At 30.4% G+C, this 23,119-nt stretch overlaps 1 protein-coding gene across 1 annotated transcript in view; it reads right to left on the bottom strand.

Annotated features, from left to right (window-relative positions):
- The window catches only part of LOC145325161 (uncharacterized), a 79,095-nt gene that overhangs the window by 38,941 nt on the left and 17,035 nt on the right, over positions 1–23,119 (bottom strand). The window contains exons 4-8 of the mRNA XM_080168021.1: positions 19,334–19,389; positions 15,972–16,062; positions 15,630–15,723; positions 11,188–11,278; positions 23–91 (exon numbers count right to left, since the gene is read on the bottom strand). Of these exons, the coding sequence (XP_080024147.1) occupies positions 23–91; positions 11,188–11,278; positions 15,630–15,723; positions 15,972–16,062; positions 19,334–19,389 (401 nt within the window). The remainder of the gene's footprint in view (positions 1–22; positions 92–11,187; positions 11,279–15,629; positions 15,724–15,971; positions 16,063–19,333; positions 19,390–23,119) is intronic.

Raw genomic sequence — 23,119 nt, 5'->3', positions numbered from 1 at the left:
TCAATAAACTAGAAAGTTTTACCTAAAGAACATGGGACAACAGATCTGAGAGGACAGCCACATGTACAAGAATCTGTATTCCATACTCTTCCTGAAATTAAAAAAAAGATATGAATATAAGATACAAGCGGCTACGCTTCTAGGGGCCTCTTTTCTTAGTGGTGGTGGGGAGTTTTTTGGTTTCGATTATTTCTGGAGGTACCCTTCAAAAACCTAGTTATAAACATTTCCTTGACCTATAAAAAGCTTCACTGTAAAGAAGAAACATATTGAATGAGCGATTAGTGAGAATCTTCGATACAGATAGACATCCTATTACTGTTATGTAAAGTTTTATGTCTTTTTCTTTAAGTTTAATAAAAAGCCATGGTTGACTGGTAAAAATTTTAACTTTTTGTGATTTGGCCAAAATTACAAGTTTAATGTGACAAAATTATAACTTTATATAACGCGTTTTAAATCATTTTGCTAGCAATGGGAATGGGTTCGACGTTAATTCTATTTCATTTTATCTTTAATTTTAACAAGGATAATTTTTTTCACATGTAGGGAAAAAATAACTGGCAAAAGGAATGAATGTAATTGTGGATCTTATGGCAGGGGGAAATTTTCATCAATTTAGGTTGCTATTTATTGGTCAGTTCGTTAATTCAGTAGAAGGGGAGGTGATGGGGTAAAGAAAGGAAAGTTTAGCCCGCTACAAGTTTTACTATATCATATATCATGGTGCAAGATCCAAGTAACAATAAATCCATTAATATAGGGGTATGATTTTGCAAGTTTTATGAATAAAGTAGTACAAGAAACATTTTCATTCGATAGAAAAGCTAATTTAGAGAAATGTGTGTAATTAGATGTTTCAGACTAAGAAAGTCAAATTAATTTGTATATAACGTACATACGAACGAGCAACTTTTAAAGAAGTTGTGCTACAAAAAAAGCTTAACCTTTGCTGCCAGATTTAAAGATATTTCACATATTGTCACTTTTTGCCAAAAATATAAAATAACTAACTTAAACTTTGCCATTAAACACGGCCGTGCAAAAAGCGTTGATTTTCTGCCTGTTTTTTTTTTAAATGGAGATTTTCTACACTTGTTGCTTGTCCGTATGTACATATACATATGTATTTATATCCGTTAACTTTATAATCATTACAAGAAAGTACGTACGGAAATTGACATAAATTTCGTCAATATTAAGAGTGCTATAACACAATATTTCTCACTTTTTGTTTGTTTGACTCTGTGGTTTCAAAGCTTTGCTTTTTAAGATGTTTTTATCCTTGTTTTGTCTGATATTCATGTCAAAACTTTTGATATGTTCATGGTAAAAATGACACGAAAATATTGAAATCATGCCATTATTTATTTATTTTATAAATTCAATGACCATATATATGAACAAGGACAATTATGTCCGTTATATTAACAAAGATTAATAGATATATTGATTAAATGAAATAAATCTTAGATAGCTCATTCTATTTTAACCAGGTTATGTTTTAGAGCATTAAAATCCAACAAAAAATACTTTGCTTAAATACTCTGACTGACGGACTTTAACTATTATAAAGAAGCTCCGCTACTAAAAAAGATAATTATAAAAGCATAATGTACTTTTATTGCTTCCTAGTTGCTTCATTAAAATAGTAATTAAAATTTCAAATTTAGCAAGGATAATAACATCCAAAAAGATAAAGCTTAACAATTTATGCTGGAAAAACAAAAACTAGGTTTAATCACATGCTCACACTCGTTGGCTTAAAAACTAGCTGTATCCAAACTTTTCCAATACTAATTTTAGGGGTCATTCTGTGTATCATAATTGAGGGTATCTGTAAAATTACTCAAAAAACAAGATGCTAAATGAGTAGAATATGGAGAAGCTTTGCCAATAAAAACTGTTTATTAATCATTTTAATAACATTCTAATGATCAGCATATAAAACATTGATTAGCTATTCAGCTAAACTGTCCAATAGTCAATCCTTAAAAGTTGTGATAAATTCAAGTAAAATTTGAAAAACTAGAATTAGAAGCTAATTATAGTACAGTATCAACTTAGTCTAGTCTACATAAAAAGTCTACTTTAAACTCTAGATAATCTAGACTTAACAGACTTTACAGTATCTGCAGTACAGTTTATTGCTAGTTTTAATAACACAATTTTTCTTGGAAACTTCGGAATATTCCTTTAAAATTTTAAGAATTGAACTTAGAACATTGTGGTGACTTGTTATTTATTCAGAGACATGTCTAGCTTACAGCTTTGTTAACTGGTGTACATCCAATTCCGCATAATTTAAAATTCACATAGCGTTTCATTTCTGTAAAAAAGATACAATGGCTAAAATATTGTAGGGTTTATTAATGATGCCGGTAAAGCAAAGAAAAAAGGACTATTTGTTTTATTCAAATATACATTTTTAGCGATTAATAATGTGATTATGCAGAAGTGAAGGCATACTTGTTTATCAAAAGTAAGTTTTATAAAACATTTTAGAATTTTCAATGCATCGCATTTTCATGAAATATAAAACAAGGAAAATTATGTTTAACAGTAATAATATTACAACATATTAGGAATGATATGCAATGATTAAGAAGCTTTACAAAATGTCTCAGCCATATTACGTCATAGAAATGAGGAATAAGAGGAGAATTGGGAAATCTAAAAACCCCTAAAAAGGATAAATCCTCATTTAAATGACGTCACATGGCTGATTTTTGAGACACTTTGTAAAGCTTCAAAGATTTATATGAGAGGCAAGAACAGTTTTTCAAGTATGGCTTCGAAACCGATTAATATTCGCGGGAATAGAACCGGTTTTCAGACATACTGAAAAATCATGTGTTGCATCGTATTACAGAAAATTTTCCTCGAATATTAGAATAAAGATCATAAAGCAAAGTAGATATTATATAAGATAGAATTTCGGCTGCATAGATATTGTGTTTTTAACTTTCACAAAGCAGTATGACTAATGTACTGAAATTATACAGTAGTATCGCCACTTAAAATTTATAAATCAATGTCTTACAAGCATAAAGACAGGTTTTAATAAAGTTTTTCCTGGGGCATAATATAAACAAAATGCGTTTCTTGATGACTTCATAAAAACAATTTTCTTTTGTGATAATAAGCACAAGCTACTCTGAAGTCTAAAATTGTTGGCCCTTTTTTTGGTAATGTGAATGTAAATAATACTTACAAAAAATATTTTCATATTGAAAATTTAGTTTATTTTTATTTATTTTCATATTTAACTTAATATTTTTCAATATATTAAAAAAACAAGGGGAGGTGGGGTTTCTGTGCTCGACCTCGCACTTTGCGAGAAACCACCAAGTTTTCTTTAACTTTGGAAACAATCTTACTTGTTGAACTCATATTCCTAGTAAAGATGATATCTTATGAAACGTAATAAGATGACCTTACTTGAAGACTTTTTAGCTTTTTGCTCACTGTCTCATTTTCTATCTAATACGCAAATTTTCACCTAATTTATTAAAACAAAAACGTTCCAAATATTATTTCCTTGAAATTTAGGCATTTTGAAAATATTTTCCTATTATAGAGTTGAAAAATTGAAAATGTTGTAACAACATTCTTCAAAAAAACAATGGGCTAAATCCTTTAAAATTTCTAAGGCTAGCCTGTAGGAAAAATCAATTAAAGATAAAGAGGAAATTCCCCACCATTAGATTGTTATTAATATACAAGTAAAGTTTTTAAAAGCTACTCTATCAGATAACTATTAGGGAACCATATGGTTATTATGGGTGTTATTCATTAGGGAATTAAAATTTTCTTTTAATAATCAATATTAGTAAACATTGTATAAAGTAGAACAAAAATATAGATATATTTTTTAAAACTAATAATCAAATTCAAAGAACACTTTTCTTTCTACATTTCTGACGTCTTTACTCTAAATCATTGAAGTTTAATAATATCCTGTATTCTTACTGTATTATGATTTACTGTTCAACAAACTACACCCATAAATTCAGGGCAATTGAATTTCCATTTTTCAAACATAGCTTTCTTGAAAATAATTCAAGTAATCACAGACAAACAAACCTAAAATCAAATTTTGTAAATTTGCTTTTCTTATAAAAATGCTAAGAAAAAAATCTTTTAGCTGTCTATTTCTTTGTTTAATTAAAATGACAAATTTTGTAAAATCCATCATATTCAAGAATTTTTTGTCACTCAATTTCTCTTCAAATTAGAATATAAAGATGTTTTTCTTCCATTTTATTTGTCAAAATATATTCAGCCGATTTTTATGTTATTTTTAACATCGTTAATAATCAAAACAATCAAAAACAAAGAAGCTTCATCAAAGGTTTTTCTTTTTAGAGAATCTCTATATAGATACTTTATCAAAATATTATAAAATTCAAGTTGATAGAGCAGATTCATCCCTCCCTTCTACCCTTTAGTGGCGCAGTATTGATTTTTAAAGATTAATAAAGTGTTTTAATATCAGATCATAAAATTCATTGTCTGAATAAACTTTTTGAATAAAAGTGAACTGTTAGACGCCACATCAATTATCTCAAATCAAGGAAAATTCAAATATTTTTTGTTTAAATTTTGAAGCTAACTTTGTACATTATTTATTTGTATAAAATTTAGTTATTCGCGAGGCAACTTTTTTTCAGAGCATAAACCTAGATATCATATTTTTGTTCTAGACTTTATACATATGTAAAAGCCAGCTTTCCAAAACGAGAAAAAAAATCCACGAAAAGCAAAGAATTCGCATCAACATAACAACATATCTGCTTCTGATAAAGAGAAAAACTTTGCTCAAATATATATCATTCACATACACAGAGTGAAAGAAAAGTATTCTAACAAGGATGACAACATCCATAAAAGCGAAGCACTGAAACGGTAGGACAAACGGACATTAACACTTGTATAGTGTCTAAACTGAATAATCAGAATATAAAAGTATAAATCGAAGCAAAATAGTAAGTAAATTTGTTGAAAAACTGCTTTTATGGACATACTTACATTTTTAGGACTTGATTGTTTTTTGTTGTCCCAGGAATCAATATACCAAAAATCAGATCAAACGGATAATTAGATCACATAAAAATTTGTTGTTAAAAAAGTAGAAATATCAACTATTTAAATTGGACATACGGACATTCTGATAATGATTTAGAGTTGCTACGCTGCACATAGGGGCAACAAGGGGCATCAATTCACCACCCCCAAATCAAGTTTTAAACATTCTATGAGTTATATCATACCCAATGTACATCAGATTTCAAAGGAATCGTAAAAATACGCTTTTCAAGTAAGCATTCTAATGCATGGAAGTCAAGAAATGCAAAAATTTTCTTACAGAAAAAGGCATACTTTTTGTGTTTCACCAACAATTTTAAAAGTATTATAAAATCTCTTAGAATTAACGTAATTAGACAAAATAACTTTTGATGAGTCATGCATTACATATATTTTGACAGTATAAAAGAAAAAAACACAAATTGAAGAAATTAGTCCTAAATAATTCTAGTTTAAGTCAAGATTTTAGTTTATTTTTGTTTGTTTTAAAATCAACATTTAAGTAGACAGTATCAGGAAACATGTTTTCACTGGTTGCCACCGACTAAAAAAACGATATTTGATTGCCCAAAGACATATTATAATCGCCTGTACTGGTTTCATTTACCCCCCCGCGCCCCCGTAGGGGTTTTTAGCCCGTTTTCTAAAGGTGGATGCAAGAAAAGATTGTAAGAAAAAGCTTTTAAATGCGCTTTTAAAGTCAAATGTAAGATGTAATACATATAAATAAAAGACGCAAAAACATAGTTATGAGAAATATTTATTTGATCAGACTTTGAATATAAGTTGATAATGAATATTTTCAAGTTCTATTGACTAAATGATGGGGAGGGGAGGGAAGGGGGGGTGCTAAACCTAGTTCTAAACCTCTTTATGTTTGATGTTTTAATGTAACTAAATAAGCGTTTCTATGGATTATTACAAATATCAGGGATCTAAAGGGAGAAGACAAAGGTCAATAAATTGATGTACATCCCCAATGATAATACACAAAATTACCCCTTGTGTAGATCAAAGTTAGTAGTTAAAATGTTTGAACACACAACTGTAAAACTTTGGGGACTAGTGTTATAAACAGCCCAATGTCCCCTCCCTCACTGCGGAAAGGTAAAGCTAACATTCAAATAACGTAGTGTTCTTATAATCATTTTAAATATGAATTAGCAAGTAGTCTATCTGTCTGTCTATTGGTAATGCTTTGTTTTTAAGTTTTGTAGTTACATGGTCTTCATGTTTAGCGTCTTCAGTTTTATTTAGAAAGGGAGGGGACATTACACTAGTCCCCAAACTTCAAAGTTTTATAATAACGTTTTTGTATTCGTTGGCATAACAACTTTAGGAAATTTGATTGATTTTTTATTGGTTGGTTCATTAAGATGAGTATCAAAACTTTTCAACCACTAATTGTCATCTACAGACAATCAATTTTGTAAAATAATTTATTATTAAATGTATCTATATTGGGGATGTACAAGTACATACATTAATCGGTTATTGTTTTGTTCCTTAGATCCCTGGATGTTAATCTATAATACAAAGTAGCTTGATGTATGTTTGTCTGTCCGTCCGTACCAATAGATCTCGGTAACCACAACACCGATTAGATTCTACTCTTCAGGGAATATATCTACTGGTCCTTTATAACAAGCTGATTTTTTACTTTTATGACAACAAATAATGGTTTTGAATGTTAAAAATATCCTATTCATCTGATTTACTGAATACTCAGTACTTATTCTTAGTACATTAAGGTATAGTGTTATAAGCGAAGCATCTCTATAATCAAGCCCTAAAAACGTCAGTATGTCCTTAAACAGTAACATGTATTTAATCAGTTTTAATTACAATCTTTTATAGACATGCATTAATATTCAGTTCTTACACTTCACAAGTGTTAATGTTCGTTTGTCCTTCCATTTCAGAGATTCGCTTCTATGGATGTTGTCATCCTTGTTTAATTACCTCTTGGAGCAAAGCCCATAGAGGCTAGGGGCGAAGCCGCTAGTATACATATAAACAGTAAACAAGAATCATAATATCATTATAAATATAGATATTAGCTAATAAAAATCTATGTCAATAATGCCCACATTTATAATGGATTTATTATTAAGTGAAACTTGTAGCTTGTTAAAATAAGAATCCCCATCCACCCCCTTTACACCATCCTCTCCCCTTCTACTGAAATGAATTCTATGACCCCAAATTTGACACTTTGAACACTTTGATGGATAGTTAGATGGATAGGTAGATGAATACATATATCGATAGATAGATGGATGAGTAAATGGATAGACAGATGGATAGATAGATGGATAGACAGATGGATAGATAGATGGATAGATAGATGGATAGATAGATGGATGGATAGATAGATGGATAGTTGATGGATAGATAGATAAATAGTTGATGGGTAGATAGATGGATCGATAGATGGATCGATAGATGGATAGATAGATAGATAGACAGATGGATAGAAAGATGGATAGATAGATAGGTGGATAGATAGATGGATAGATAGATGGATAGATAGATGGATAGATAAATGGATAGATAGATGGATAGATAGATGGATAGATAGATGGATAGACAGATGGATAGATAGATGGATAGATAGATGGATAGATAGATGGATGAGTAAATGGATAAACAGATGGATAGATAGATGGATATATAGATGGATAGATAGATGGATAGATAGATGGATGGATAGATGGATAGTTGATGGATAGATAGATAAAAAGTTGATGGATAGATAGATGGATCGATAGATGGATAGATAGATAGATAGACAGATGGATAGAAAGATGGATAGATAGATAGATGGATAGATAGATGGATAGATAGATGGATAGATAGATGGATAGACAGATGGATAGATAGATGGATAGATAGATGGATAGATAGATGATGAGTAAATGGATAGACAGATGGATAGATAGATGGATAGACAGATGGATAGATAGATGGTTAGATAGATGGATAGATAGATGGATGGATAGATGGATAGATAGATAAATAGTTGATGGATAGATAGATGGATCGATAGATGGATAGATAGATAGATAGACAGATGGATAGAAAGATGGATAGATAGAAGGATAGATAGATGGATAGATAGATGGATAGATAGATGGATAGATAGATGGATAGACAGATGGATAGATAGATGGATATATAGATGGATAGATAGATGGATAGATAGATGAATAGATAGACGGATGGATAGAGAGATTAATAGATAGATGGATAGGGTAAAGGGGGGCTATTTTCGTGGGGTGTTATTCCGGTAATTTTCTATCTACCTTCATTAAATGACCTTTATCTCCATGTTCCTTTCAAATGACAGAAAAAAACATAAAAGCAAATTTGTTCGTTGTTAAGTTGCCTACAAAAAAGTATAAAATTTTTGTGGGATGAATTTTAAGGGTACTAAATAATTAAATCCCCTTTTTGCTTGATTTGCCCCAATGTGCGCTGTCTAAATCGTACTTAACCACTACAGGAATCATCATGCAAAGTTTGAAAGCAATAGGACATTTCTAACATGCCTAAATTAACGAATAAAAGCTATCTATCTCGGACGGACAGACGGACGTACGGACGGACGTACGGACCGACCCTAATTATAGAAAAGCTTCGCTTTTAAAAAGGAATTAGTAAAAATAATTGACATAAGCGAAGAGTGCAGAAGGGGGTTGTAAGGTTGAAATTGGAATTAAAAAGGCTTGACTTCCTATTTTTCATTCCCTTAAGGTATACAACCACCTGGCAAAAGCCTGTGCACACCCACCATTGCATTGGTGATGTATGTGTGTCTTTGAGTTAATTTTCAGGAAAGCTAGTATTATTTAAAGGCAGGGTTTAAGCTAGTCTTTAACAAAAATTATATTCAGGAAGGGGTAAAAGAGGTGTTTAGTGTTTACCCCCTTCAAACTTTGTAATCCCTCATTTAAACCACATGAAAATTTATATAAAAAACATTAGATTTTTCCGTCAAACCTTCAAAAAAAAAACGCATCATTCCATCCCCCTCAAAATAAAAAAGCCTGGACATCACTGAGTTTATCTATTCTATTTTTACAATATTTATCTAAATCTTTGATCTACATAGCAGAAGGAAATTTTAGATCAAAGAAATCCTCAAAATCTTTTCTCAAAAGAAAAAAATCTGCGAGAGAAAAAAAGATTTACTTGGTCTGCTTTTTCAAAGCGAAGCTTTACCTTAACTTTTACCATCAAAATACAAGACCGCTTATCAAATTGTAAGCTCAGCTTCGTGTTCTTTATTTTACAAGAAATCAAGAACAAAAAATGAAGATATTTATAAGCTCATTAAGTTTAGAAATTATTAAGACAAAAAGTGTTATTCAGATTTAATCACTTTCAAGAGAAATTAAAACATGAGTAGAGTAGGTCAATGTTGACAGATTACCGACTGATTTACAGGAAAAGATTGTTAATTGACCTCAATTGAGAGACATGCGACAACAATGTTGATATAAATACCTTCTAATTAAAAACAAGGATAAATATTAACATGACAAGAAAAGCTAGGAACACGAACTCTAAAAGCTGTTAGCTTCAAACGGCTAAGCGTTATAAGGAGGCCTATAAATAATCTATAATAGCTAAGAAGCAATGATGCAAAGAGAAAACGCGTAAAATAAGTATTTTTCGCGCATTTATGTGCACTGCAAGATAACTGTGAATTATTGAATATTAACTTTTTCAGTTTATTGGAGCCTTCTTTGTAGGCCTCATTTTAAAATTTTGTTCCACCGTTTGGCCGTTAGCTCCATTTAAGGTCCTTACAATTTTGGAGATAATCATTTCCAGGAAAATTTTATCGTGAACTCCACTAGATCAAAAAGATGGACTAACATATACGATTTATAGATTAGCTGTACTGCTAAAAAATGCAAGTCTACGCCGATATTCCTGCCATAAAGATATGATCATATGATTAATACTCATTTGAGCTTTAGTGCTTATATTATGTCATCATATTTTTAGGTACTCGGTTTAAGTTGAAATGCTAGTTGTTAAATTCATTACTATGATTAAAGTCAACCTTTGCCATTACAGATCTATATAAAAATAATTGTTTTAGCATGTCAACAGAATTTCTTCTAGTTTAACACGGGATAATTCTGCTAACTAGTGAGATTAGTTCATTATCTGAGATAACATCTTATTAAATATTACAGCGTCTTAGACTCAGCGACTTTACATTTTTGATGATTTTAATCAATAAATCAGTATTTGGTAGTGCAACTACTTTATAATTATGACGTGTTCGTTCGTACCTTCAGACGTTAAATTAAGCTTAGAATGAGCAACTCACTTAAGAGCAGTATATTTATCTTTGATCTTTGATTTATATATTCTTTTTAATTTTAGCAAGAATTCTAAAAAGGAAACAGAAAAAATTCATAAAAGTTTTATTAAAAAAGCTTGCTATTTTAAAGTAACACTATGCATTGCACTTATTATAAACGTTGTGGAATTCAAATGCAATATTTCGCTGGTTCCAGAGACTTTATCATATATCATACTTAGGTATGTCATAAGATATATAACTTGTTGCGATTCTACATTACAATATGTCCCTAAAACCCGCCGCATGTCTGGACTTCATTATCAAAGACGTCACAATTTTAATTACACCAGATAAGTCAATTCAACATTTTTAGATCATATCTAACCTTTGCAAATAATGTTTATTTGTAGCGCAGCTACTCCATAATAGAAATACATAGACTTCAATTATTAGAACAGCATTTTTCCTTAATTTTTAATGGTATTAAAACCAAACTCAGATATCAGATTAAAATCTCTAGATTAAACTTAAACTTGTAAAACGGTAAAAGGATCAAAGATTCGATCGTTAGACCTTCATACCATATTTTTATGTTTTGAAATTGGGTTTTTAGTCCCTGTGGGAAGCTAAACCTGCAGGGCACTTGCTCTAATGCCCAAACCCTTACTTTACCTAACCTAAACTAATTAGCTACCAAAATACATTATTTCGAAAGTTTATGGAAGGGGTCGTTAGTTGACTTTTTTAACTGGTTAAACCATAAATAAACTGAATACCTGAATCTTTACAGCTTTTGGCAGCATCAACATCCTGGCACATACAGCTACACGAGTCTATTTTAAACTCTTTCCCGGGGCCACACTGCTTCTGAAATTATTTGTTCTTGTCATAATTAGAGTAAAACACTAGAGAGGGAAAGGGTTAAAAACTGTATGTCCTCATCCCAGTGACCTTGTAACGCTTTTAATTGGGTCTTAGTGTTGGGAATATTAAGTAACAAAAAATAATTTGCTAGCAGACGAAAAAGGTCCTTGGAAAAGCTAGGCAGGTAGTTCTCTGTCTTGTCATAGTATACTCTTTAAATATGTGACATAAGCAATTTGCCAAAAAAACAGTAAACTGCAATAAAGTAAAAAAGGGAAAATCTTGTAAAACGTTCAGGAAATGTAATCTTTAAATAGTGCACCATTTTACTCGTAACAAGATCATTTTTATAATTTATTTCTGTGTAGCACTTTTTAAACTAAAAATGTAAGATTTAAAAAGGCAAAAACAAACTAAATGAGAGTACAAATAAAAAGCATATGAATAAAGAAAGTTGAAATCTTTCAAAAGCATATAAAGAAGTATTGTGCATAAGAAGTACATTAGTGCAGAAACCCAGGGAAATAGGAATATGATATGGGCATTAAATTGAAAATCCTGAGGTGGATTCTTTAAAAAGTTTGCTCCACTAATCGCTTAGTGGGGCAAAATTGTTTTCGTGAAAAATCCTCCAAAGTCACATAAAAAATACAAAAAAAATCTTATTTTAATAACCCTTCTATGATTTTAAATTTTTTGTAGATTTTTGATGTTTTGGAGGTTTTTCACGAAAACAATTTTGCCATGAAAATCGATTAGTTGGGCGATTTTTTAAAAAGAATTCACCTCTGGTAAGAATAAGCCTATGAATCTTATGAATGTTAAATTTCCAGTTTTCTATGTCAGATAAGGTTATATTGGTTACTAGGTAGCCCTGAAGGGTTAGGACACTGCAGGTATAGGCACTTCCTGTATTAAATATATAGGCACTCTAATTTTTATTTTATTTGCTAAAGGCCTTAAATTATTATCAGTCATTGCTTTTGCTTAGATCCTACGAATAAATATTCCAATCCATTGTCCTATCCCTGTATTCAAGAAAGAAACTACTTAAACACTACCTGTCCCCTTGAGCAATAAAACTTTTACCCTTCGTTTTTTTTGATCTCTTCCTAATCTTGATGTTTGATAACAAAGATTAACTCAACTAGAGATTAGAGTACGGGTAGTCGATATAAATTATAGATCAAAAGCCTATATTTTTGCCTGCAATTTTCCGTACATAAAAAATACTTTTCTCATTACATACTGTAAATTTTTAAATCTATGTAATATGCATATGATATTTAACTGTGATTAGGATGATGTTGGCCATGTAAATACGTCTATTCAAAGCATCATGTATTGTATGCAATTTTATAATAAATTTTAAAAATATCTAGTTTCAGACTGTCTAATTTGGCGAGCTTTGCTTTTATATGATTGTTATTATCTTTGTTTATCTTTTAAACATAAGGTAAGGAACAATGGAAAGATTGATCTAACAAGTTATATCTATTAAGTAGACATAAATAAGGGGTCAAAGATTTGAAAATATAAAGAAAGAAATCAAATGATAAAAACTTTTGATGTCTATAGCAATCAAGCGGATTCCCAAAACATATAAAACAGTATAATTACAACTCATTATTAGGTCAACTGAAGACAAAACTTTACTGTAATTTCTAGATATATTGGGGCTATGAAAACATATGATATCTGTTGTCTGTCTATAACTATTTACAACAACAATTGATTCCAAATACAAGAAAATAAACAAGGACGAGAGAAATCATAATAACGCGAGCATAAAATCATAAGAAAATTTTACAGTAGACTGAAATACAGTAAAAATAGAGAACGAAATATTCAGTAAATGTATGAAAACTATGTATTTGATATGTTATACGTGTATTTTAATATAATTTGGTTTGTTGAATTATTTTTGAATTCTTTTAGAAAAACTGCAAAGAGACTGTGTAATACCTAGAGAATTACAGTTTGACAGACATATTAATAAAACTATTGAGTATCTGTCCTGCTAACAAAAGATATATAAAATGCCAATTAAATGATTTAGTATTGTTTTCTGTTTCTCTGGGTGTTTATTCATTTCCGCGCATATATTAATTTATTAAATAATCAGATCCGAAAATTGTTACAACAGCACAAACTGTCCCATACCTTTGATTTCAAGTAAAGCATTGTAATTATTAGTTCAGGTGAAAATATGCTAAACTGAATGCACACCTTTCAATCTCTGTGTGTCTGTCAATCAAGGAAGTTAGAATACAAAGTCTGCAAAAATAGCAGGAATTAAGGGATAGAAAAAATATTTGAGCATCTTTTCTATTATTAGGTTAAATCTGTGTATCACCTTTACATTAAATTATCAGCTTTTGTGTATCAGCTGTCAAAACTGTTGGCTTAATATCAATATGCAATTTCAAGGGTTTAAGTCAACTATATGGCTTTTATCAAAGTGGTCATTGATAAAATAATTCAACATATCGATAGTTTAAGGGCTGTGACAATTTATCAACGTAAATCAATATAATAATACTTTTTATAACAATGTGATTCCGCACTTTATTAACAAAAAAAACTTTTCCCTATAACACTGAAAGAAATATCTAAAATGATGAGGGAATTTTTCTATACAAATGAGTTCTTATTAGTAGCGAAGCTACTCTTTATTATATTAAAAAGATAGTCCTTAAATTTGTAAGGGAGGATAAGCGCATTAGAATATAAATTATGCTGGTACTCAAAGCTTTATAGAAATAAAAATACCTAAACAATTTGTGTACTTTTTAAAATACAATCTTTCAAACCAAAATTTTAAAAACACAGATGTGGTAAAACTGTTTATTATCATTTGGTATGGCCAATAATGATAGTCAACTTAATTAGCACAGACTAATCTCAATTATAGAGTAGCTGCTATGCCATGCCATTGCATTGGAATAAATGTTATCCTTGTTAAATATTAGTTTAACAAAAGCTGAACACAGCAAATCATATATTGTAACATTAAGGATGTGCATTCACTTCCGCACATGTATCACAATTTTAGTAGCGAAGCTACTTTATAATTCCAAATGTCCGTCCGTCCGTCTGTCCATAATTAATGGAAATGTGGGAAACGTGATTTTCTTGGCTCCTATTCAAGATAAACAGCTGAAATTTTTAGTGAAGATTTCTATGTCATATACCCATCTAATCTAAACATTGTTTTGTCCATCTGTCTGTTGTTTGGGGTGCTAGATCGATTTCTAGATTTTCAAGTTTTCTTAATCTTTGCAACTCCTTTTCAAGATAGAGAGCTGAAATTTTTAGAGATTAATCAATTTTATATTCTACATACATCACCGAGTTTCATTCAGATTTGTGTATTAATAACGATGCTAGATCGATTCCTAGATTTTTAAGCTTTCGTGATTTAAAAAGTTTCGTGATTTCTCTATTTTATCAAGTTTAATGATTTTTGTATGACATTGCTCTATAGTACATTTTTTCCAGAGATCCGTTCATAATTTTTGAGCTTCGCTACTTATGGATGTTGTCATCCTTGTTGATTGTATAATCCCAAATTCCTTTTTATTATGCTTGTTCTACACTTATCATTAAACACTCCAACTTTCGCTATTGTGTGATTTTAGAAATATAAAACACTAAGCGGATTTGAATGCACATAAACTTTTAAGGGATATTGTTTAGTGTGGTATTTATAAAAGCTTATATACTGATAACATTTAGAAATAGATCCATCTATCTATCTAAATATATGAAATCTGTCTTTTTGTCTGATTGTCTGTCTGTCTCTCTATCTGTCCATCTGTCTGTCTGTCTATCTATCTATCTATCTATCTATCTAACCTCCATGATTTCTAGCTGATCTGTCTATCTGTCTGTTTGTCTGTCTGTCTGTCTGTCTGTCTGTCTGTCTGTCTGTCTGTCTGTTTGTCTGTCTGTCTTTCTGTCTGTCTTTCTACCTATTCTTCAAGACAGTTACAATAACATTCTTCATCCTCCATAATTTTCAGTTGATGACATTGTTTGTCTGTCTGTCTGTCTGTCTGTCTGTCTATCTATCTATCTGTCTACCTGTTCTTCAAGACAGTTACAATGGCATTTTTCATCCTCCATGATTTCTAGCTGAGGTCATTGTTTTTCTGTCAGTCTGTCTGTCTGTCTGTCTATCTATCTATCTGTCTACCTGTTCTTCAAGACAGTTACAATGGCATTCTTCATCCTCCATGATTTCTAGCTGATGTCATTATTTGTCTGTCTGTCTGTCTGGATGGATGGATGGATGGATGGATGGATGGATGGGTGGCTGGCTGGCTGTCTATCTATCTATCTATCTGTCTACCTGTTCTTCAAGACAGTTACAATGACATTCTTCATCCTCCATGATTTCTAGCTGATGACATTGTTTGTCGCAAATTCCACTCTCCACTCCACAACTAAAAACAATTTCATTACGATTTGTAATCTTCGCTAGCTATGAACACTGTTGTTCTTGTTTCAAATGGTTATATGTTTTAAAAAGAATAGATACAATTGTATTTTATGTCAGCAAAAACCTCCATGGCTCACTTGTATTTTGCTCTAAATCTTTAATACAAAGCAGAACAGTGTCTATTCATCCGTCCGTCTGTCTGTCTGAAACTTAGGATCTCGTTAACCGATTAAACTCTAAAAATATATATACCTTCCAATAATGACAGGAACAATTCTTTTCCTCTGTTTGGTCGGTACACAACTCTGTGACGTTGAACTGCAAGCACCTCCGCATTTTTGCACTAAAACAATAAATAGCAAGACATATCAAAGGACAACTTTTAAGGACGTGTCCGAGAGTATATTGGTCGTAATAGAGCTTTTTAGAATTGTCCTATTGATTTAAAATCTTGTAATATTTCTAAAATTTAGAACGTCTAATATTTGAGTATGCTTATGTTTAGCTATTATGATACCATGGTTCGCCATGAAAGACTTACAAAGGGTTAGGAACTGTGTTATAAATGAAAATTCTTAGATCGACTCAATGTACAAATGCACTAAAATCATATGAAAGACAGGCAAAACGAATTATAGAGCAGATACGCCTTCTAATATAAATCAGACAATTGTAGGCAGTTGTTCCCAAGACTAACAGACAAAGCAACCTATAGAGTAGACACACTGTGTAATTCAATGTTGACAACATAGACACAGAGAAAACTGTCCCGAATTTGTATTAATTTTGAGGAACAAGACTCCAGTTACGTCATATTTTTCTTTCCCGAAAAAGGGAAGGGGGGAAAAAAAAGGGAAGGGGGGAAGAAAAAAGAGATGGGAGAAAAGGGGGTTTTCCCCATCTCTTTTGAAGAGATTTTCTTCCCCCCTTCCCTTTTTCGGAAAAGAAAAATATGACGACACTAAGTCTTGTTCCTCAAAATTAATACAAATTCGGGACAGTTTTCTGTGTGTCATAATTTAGGTTTATTCTTTAGATGGAAATTAAATATAAAGTTATAAAAGAAAGTAAAACTCATGCTACGCCCATGCGAGATGATAAGGGGTTAAAAGGTTAATTAAAGTAAAAAAAGTTCACAGGAAAGGATCGGGTTTAATAAAGAACAAAATGTAGCACAGGACTCACCATTCATATACTTAAATGGAAACAATTACTTTTGAAAGACATTTTCGGGTAGGGGGAAGGAGGGGTTATTATTTAGTTCTACATATGTTGGGAAAGGTGTAAGAGAGTGATCAAAATAGCCTAAAACCTGAAAAAAGTCAAAATAGAAACATGCATAGAACTAGATCCTTTGTAATATAGGAATTTATTAATTTTTCTGTTTTATATAAAAATTATCTCATTTTTTAAACAGGTTAAAAGATCAAAGCATAATAGATAGTTGGCGACACTTCTTAACTCTTCATATTTTCATTTTAATTGAAAAGGATTTGAAATCTTCAGAGAGGGAAGGAACACGTTCTGGCATTTGTTGGCTTTAACAGTTTATCCAAACTTTTCAACCAATAATCTACTAAAGTTGTAATATTTCTAAAAATTATTTAGATTACTTGAATTTATTGTCCATTGTTCCATCCCTTATGATCCCAGAAGATCTAAAATTTGCATTTAATCGCTTAATCCAATAAGAATATGAAAGTGAAATACAATTATTGCAAGTTATTTTTTTGAGCGTAGCTTCTATACAAGTTTAATCTATGAAATATTTGTTAATCTTCGATTTAAATTGATTGAACCAACTTCAGAATTATAAATAACAATCATTATAATGTTTGATTTATATTTTTTCTTTGAGTTTTTATTACTAGTTTTTGCAACACTAAATTTATGAAAAAATGATTTTTTTCGCATATTTTAGGTTAGGTTAGCCTATGTAATGTTTAGAAGAGCCCTACGGTCCATTTGAGGTAAGAGTGAAAGCACCAAATTTTATTTAATGCATAAAGCATAAAGTAACTTAATCCCACTGAAATAAATGGCGCCAATCAGCCTACATGTGTCAAAAGATCAGGGATAAATGGACACAAATGCACACAAAAAAAAACCACGTCTACGATTTTGTCAGGGAGTAAGACGGGGCATAGAATCGTAATCTAAACTGGTACCCAAAGTTTTATAAACAAGTTATATTATTAGTTGGCCTTGTAACTTTGGATATTTTATTAATGGTTTAAACTTTAAAGTATTAGGACTTAACACAATTATTTTTAGTCTTTAGAAGAGATATTTTTGTCTATTATAATTAATTACGTACACCTCCATTGTCTTATCCTTTATAAACCCTGAACCTTGTTTACAATGACTTTATTCTTATACCTGCCTTATATGGAAAACAAAATTAAGTGCATTTATAATCTTTGATTCAATAATTCCAATTTAGAAATATAATCCTCTAAAAAAAGGTGTTTATTTAAAAGCGCTTGTTTTCGGGGAGGCAATGATTTCTAATATTGTGACTTAAAGGAGGACGAAATTGATGGGAATGCAAATTGGGACAAATTTCGCAAAATTAAAGGGTTGGCTGTCTTCAGGGGCGCTTTGTACCATAGATTTGCTACTTAATCAACTTAACTAACTTATAAGGACACCATATAAAGACGATTGCTTTTGTGACAAACAAAGAAGTAACAAGGAATATCAGATTATGTGTCCTTGATAAAAAGCATAGCTATTCTATGATTATGATCTTCCGTACGTCCGCCTGACACAAAATACTCAGTTACTAAACAATAAAACTCTTTAGCTTTATGAAGTTTCTTATTGTACCATATTTTACTTCTTTTTTTCCTCTAAAATATAGCTGGTTGTTTCTTATGGACAAAATTGTTTGAGAAAATATATATTTATGGATGTACTCATCCTTGTTTGTTTTTAAAAATCATTTTTTGGGATCCTATTTCATTTATAAAAGAGCTTGTTAGGCCTTTAGAATGTTTAGATTTTTTAAGATTAATATTTTTCAGATGAAAAAGGGCATAAAACGTTATTAAATAGAACTATATTTAGTTATCCATAAGTAGCGAAGCGATAAAAAAAGTATGTCCAACTGTCTGAAGCTTAAGGTCTTGGTAACAGATCTACAGTATTGATGTATATACAGGTAATTTTAATTGGAAAATAAAGTTATTCAACCCTTTCTCTCTCTAGTGCTTTATTCTAATGTCTCGGTAACCGCTTAGGCTCTACTCTTCAGGGAATAAAGCTACTGGTCCTGCGGTGGTTTTCAGCTATTTCTTGGGAATGTTGGACAACCCACCTCACAAAAAATAAAAATATCCCCTCCTCCCCTCATAAAAATTTAATAAAAAATTAATCTGGTTGGGGTAACCACCAACACACTATAGGACGAAGCCCAACTGAAAAAAGTTTTCTTCCCCCCCCCCCCATCCTCTCCCAAATTTTAAATAATTTTCTTAATTATTGGACCTATTGAAAATTTATATGAGTGACTCGAACGGACTGACGGAAAGACATAACTTACTAAGTACCTGCGCTACTAACAAAAGTATAATATAAGAAAGAAAGAAGTGGTTAGATGTTAAATTAATTACCTGATATATAGAGAGGCGTCATGGTTTCCACTGTTAAATTCCCGGGAGGGTCTAGCCTGAAATATTTATACAAGGTTATATCCTGTTGAACTTTAAACCTGGTATTATATCGAAATTAGCATAGAATTTCAATGGTTAACATTGGCTCTATGCCCTATGGCTAATAAATTATCATCTAGAGGCTATCCCACCCCCCTAGAAGCCACTAGAGTTTCTTTTGGAGTGTGGAGGGGGACAAGTTGACCCCTGTCTATTTTTTAACTTTAGTTTTTAAAAATTTTGTTGGATGGGCATTTTTTCCAGAATATATTTTCACTTGGGAGTGTGGTGGAACCCTCCCCTATAAAGTAATAAAACTTTCCTGAACCATTGATAAGCTGCATTGTAAAGGAGAACCATATCGGTTCAGTTGTTAGCGAAATTCTTCAGTACAGATAGCCAGATAGACATTCTGGTACTTTTTATAAGCATAAAGCTAGTTTCTTTGTTATTTAAGTCAACATTCTGTAAAACTCTAGTAGTATATTTATTCTAAAATCCTAGATCGATAATAAAGAAAAATCCACGAACAAAAAAAACAAAAAACATTCGACATTACAGTAGACATTGGTAAAATAGTAAGCCTATTTAATACATGTCTAGGTAATAGATATTATAAGATAGATATATAGTCATTATCAGAATAACATTCAGTATTATAAAAGTATTCATTATGATATTTATATACATATTATTATCCCTTTAAAATAATAGAAGGTTTTTTTGTTTGTCTATCTTACTAACCACTGAACCGATTGAGATATTCTTATTTAAAGTAGCTGCGCTACTATAAGTGTATTATTCTTGTTTTATATCTAATGGTTAGCCTAGATATAAATGCCTATTACATTTACACAAATACACACACACACACACACACATACAGGGTGAGTCAGAAAAAACTGAGTTTTCCGATTTTCTGATAGAACCAAAAGGAATATGGAAAAAACAATTATAGGTTCTTGTTCTCTATAAAAATATACATTAAACTTAGAAAAGGTGTTTTTGAATATCTCTGAAAACAACGGCGCTTTTTAGAGCATAAAGATTTCAAAAAGTGTGTGTGATGACTTTTTTGGCCATTATTTTGTACTTTTTAGGTAGATTTATTAATAATAAAAAATGTCTACCATTCTAAAAAGGTAAACAAACATATTTTTTGATAATTAAAATTTTTATTCAACAGATTGTAAATATTTAACATCTTAAAAATACAACTTATTTAAATTAAATTATCACATTATAAATCAAGCGTTTTGTTGTAATCTATTGTTAAGATTTAACCACCCCATGACTGGAAAACCAGCTCATGACCGGAAATATTTCATCTTGTTACCTAAGTTCCTCCCCTTTCCCCCTGAATTTCCTCTATATTTGGTGCAAGACTGGATTTAATCTCCAATATATCTGCCCCCTTTTGACAAATTATGCTTGTGTGTTATAATCCATCTTAATAAATTCATTTAAATAGAGTAGGGTTTCTAAAAGGCATTTATATTTCAAAAATTCAAACCTTGATAACTTTTTTATCTTAAGAGATTTTTTTGTCAAATAAAAAGGTTTTTTTTCTTTTAACTATAAGCTACGTTATTATAGAAGATTCTTTTAAACCACATGCATCACAATCAAGAAATATGAAAAAATGACAAATTGCAGTATTCTAAAAATGCTTTTGAGAGGAGCCAAAAAGCATTTCACCTTTAAAACTCATTAAAGTACTTTTCTTAGATCTTTTTTAAAATAAATATTGAAATTTCAAGATTTTTTTATACAAAATAGATGAATTATTTTAATTTTTCTTGATCAACATTTTTCACACAAGGCATTTTTTGACACCATACACCTATCATAGAGGCCACATTTTTAGAGATAATGAAAAACACCTTTTACAAGTTTGATGTGGTTTTGTATAGAGAACAAGGACATATAATTATTTTTTCTGTATTCCTTCTGGTTGTTTATGAAAATCGAAAAACTCAGTTTTTTCTGACTCACCCTGTACATACATACTAAATAAGGTTATCAATTTATGCTAACATGCTACTTCCTGGCATAAACACACACACACACACACAAATTATAATTGTACTCTGGACATAGAAGGAATACAGAGATGGTCAAGTTTAAAAAGTACAAAATTACAGTCTTAATGACATGAAAATTAGGTATACTCATCTATCTAATTAAATGCTTTTAAGTGGTATAAACACAAACCCATTTAAAGAGTAGCTGTACTCCAAAAAAGTGTCCTAAAGTTTTAGACCAGCTGCTCTGCTAAAAACACATAGCACACATGAATTCATTTTTAATTAAAATTAAATTATACTATTCAAAAAATAAGGGAGTCATCACATTTTAACAAAATTATACAAAAAACATAATATAATTCTAGGAAGATAATTAAATTGATGGAAAACTAAATTAACAAGGATGACAACATCCATAAGTATCAAAGCTCATAAAATAGCCATATCTAAACAGTCTAGAATAGCATATGATATATAGTGTAGACACAAATAAAGTCTTAATAGTCAAGTAAATCTTTACTAGTAAAATCAGACATCTATTACTACTAGCAGCCAAGAAAACTACTTTTCCTCCAAATAAATGGATAAACAGACAGACATATGGAGCTACAAAATAACTTTGCTACTAATTAGTTGAATTTAAATTGATGAATATATGTATATCAAATTATTTATGCTAATTTAATTTTGTTTTAATAGGTTTTGTTTTTGTGTCATATATGTATAAAAATTTTAATTTTGCACCTCTTTAATGAAATGTGAATTAAATTAGTAAAACGCCAAATTGCAGCAAAACTTTTTTAAGAAATTAGTCAAAGAACTGATGAAAGGGCACCAGTTAGAGTTAAATAGTTAAAAATGTAAGCAAGGTCGAAAATGCCAATAATAGCGTTGCTTTTTGTAACCATGTTCAAAGAAAGATAGTTGATAAGATAGAGATAGATGTATAAAATGAAACATAGGTCTTGTTATTATTACAGACAGACATCAATGAAGTGTGTTTTAAATGATTTATTTTTCTTATTAAACAAATCATAGACAAATTAAATATGATAATATTACATATTATAAACATATTTATATATATACATGTTAAAACATAATGTTATATTTTGATTTATATTGATTTCATATTACTTTTTTTAAAACAATGGAGATCGGACGTTATCTAACAGCTAAAATACTTTGTATTGTCCTTATATCCTAAAACAAAATCTATAAAATTAGTTACTAAACTGTAATTTAATCCGATGGAATTAAGTAGTTTTATGGTAAATTGTGCTAACAGTAAAGTTTGAGAGAAAAAGTTATCCTCATTCCATCTTATAATACATTCTTCCTTGCTTGCTTTTAAAGCCCTATCTTTTGCTATCAGTATAAGTAAAGTTATTTGTGTGAAGTCATCCCCTTTAAAACAATCATAATAAATATTAAATAAATAAAAATTTTCTTTTAGAAAGATAAATTCAGGACATTCATTATTATATATTTTATCCAAAAATGTGGCCATACAGTGAGCAAAATATTTTGCAAACTTGCATTCAAAAATTGCATGCTCACTGTCATTTATAACTTTGCATGATTTGCATAAATTGCTTTCAATAATATTCCATTTAAAAAGTTTGTTAGAGCTAACTAATGTACGAGTAAATTGTTCAAAAAGAAAACTCTTAAAATACATAGTTATGGGCAAGTTAAGTATTATATTAAAACTATATTT

This window comes from Acartia tonsa, chromosome 7 (genome assembly GCF_053477335.1).
Source record: "Acartia tonsa isolate MP-2025a chromosome 7, ASM5347733v1, whole genome shotgun sequence".
Classification (NCBI taxonomy): Eukaryota; Metazoa; Arthropoda; class Copepoda; order Calanoida; family Acartiidae; genus Acartia; species Acartia tonsa.
This window is presented reverse-complemented; position numbering and strand designations above follow the sequence as displayed.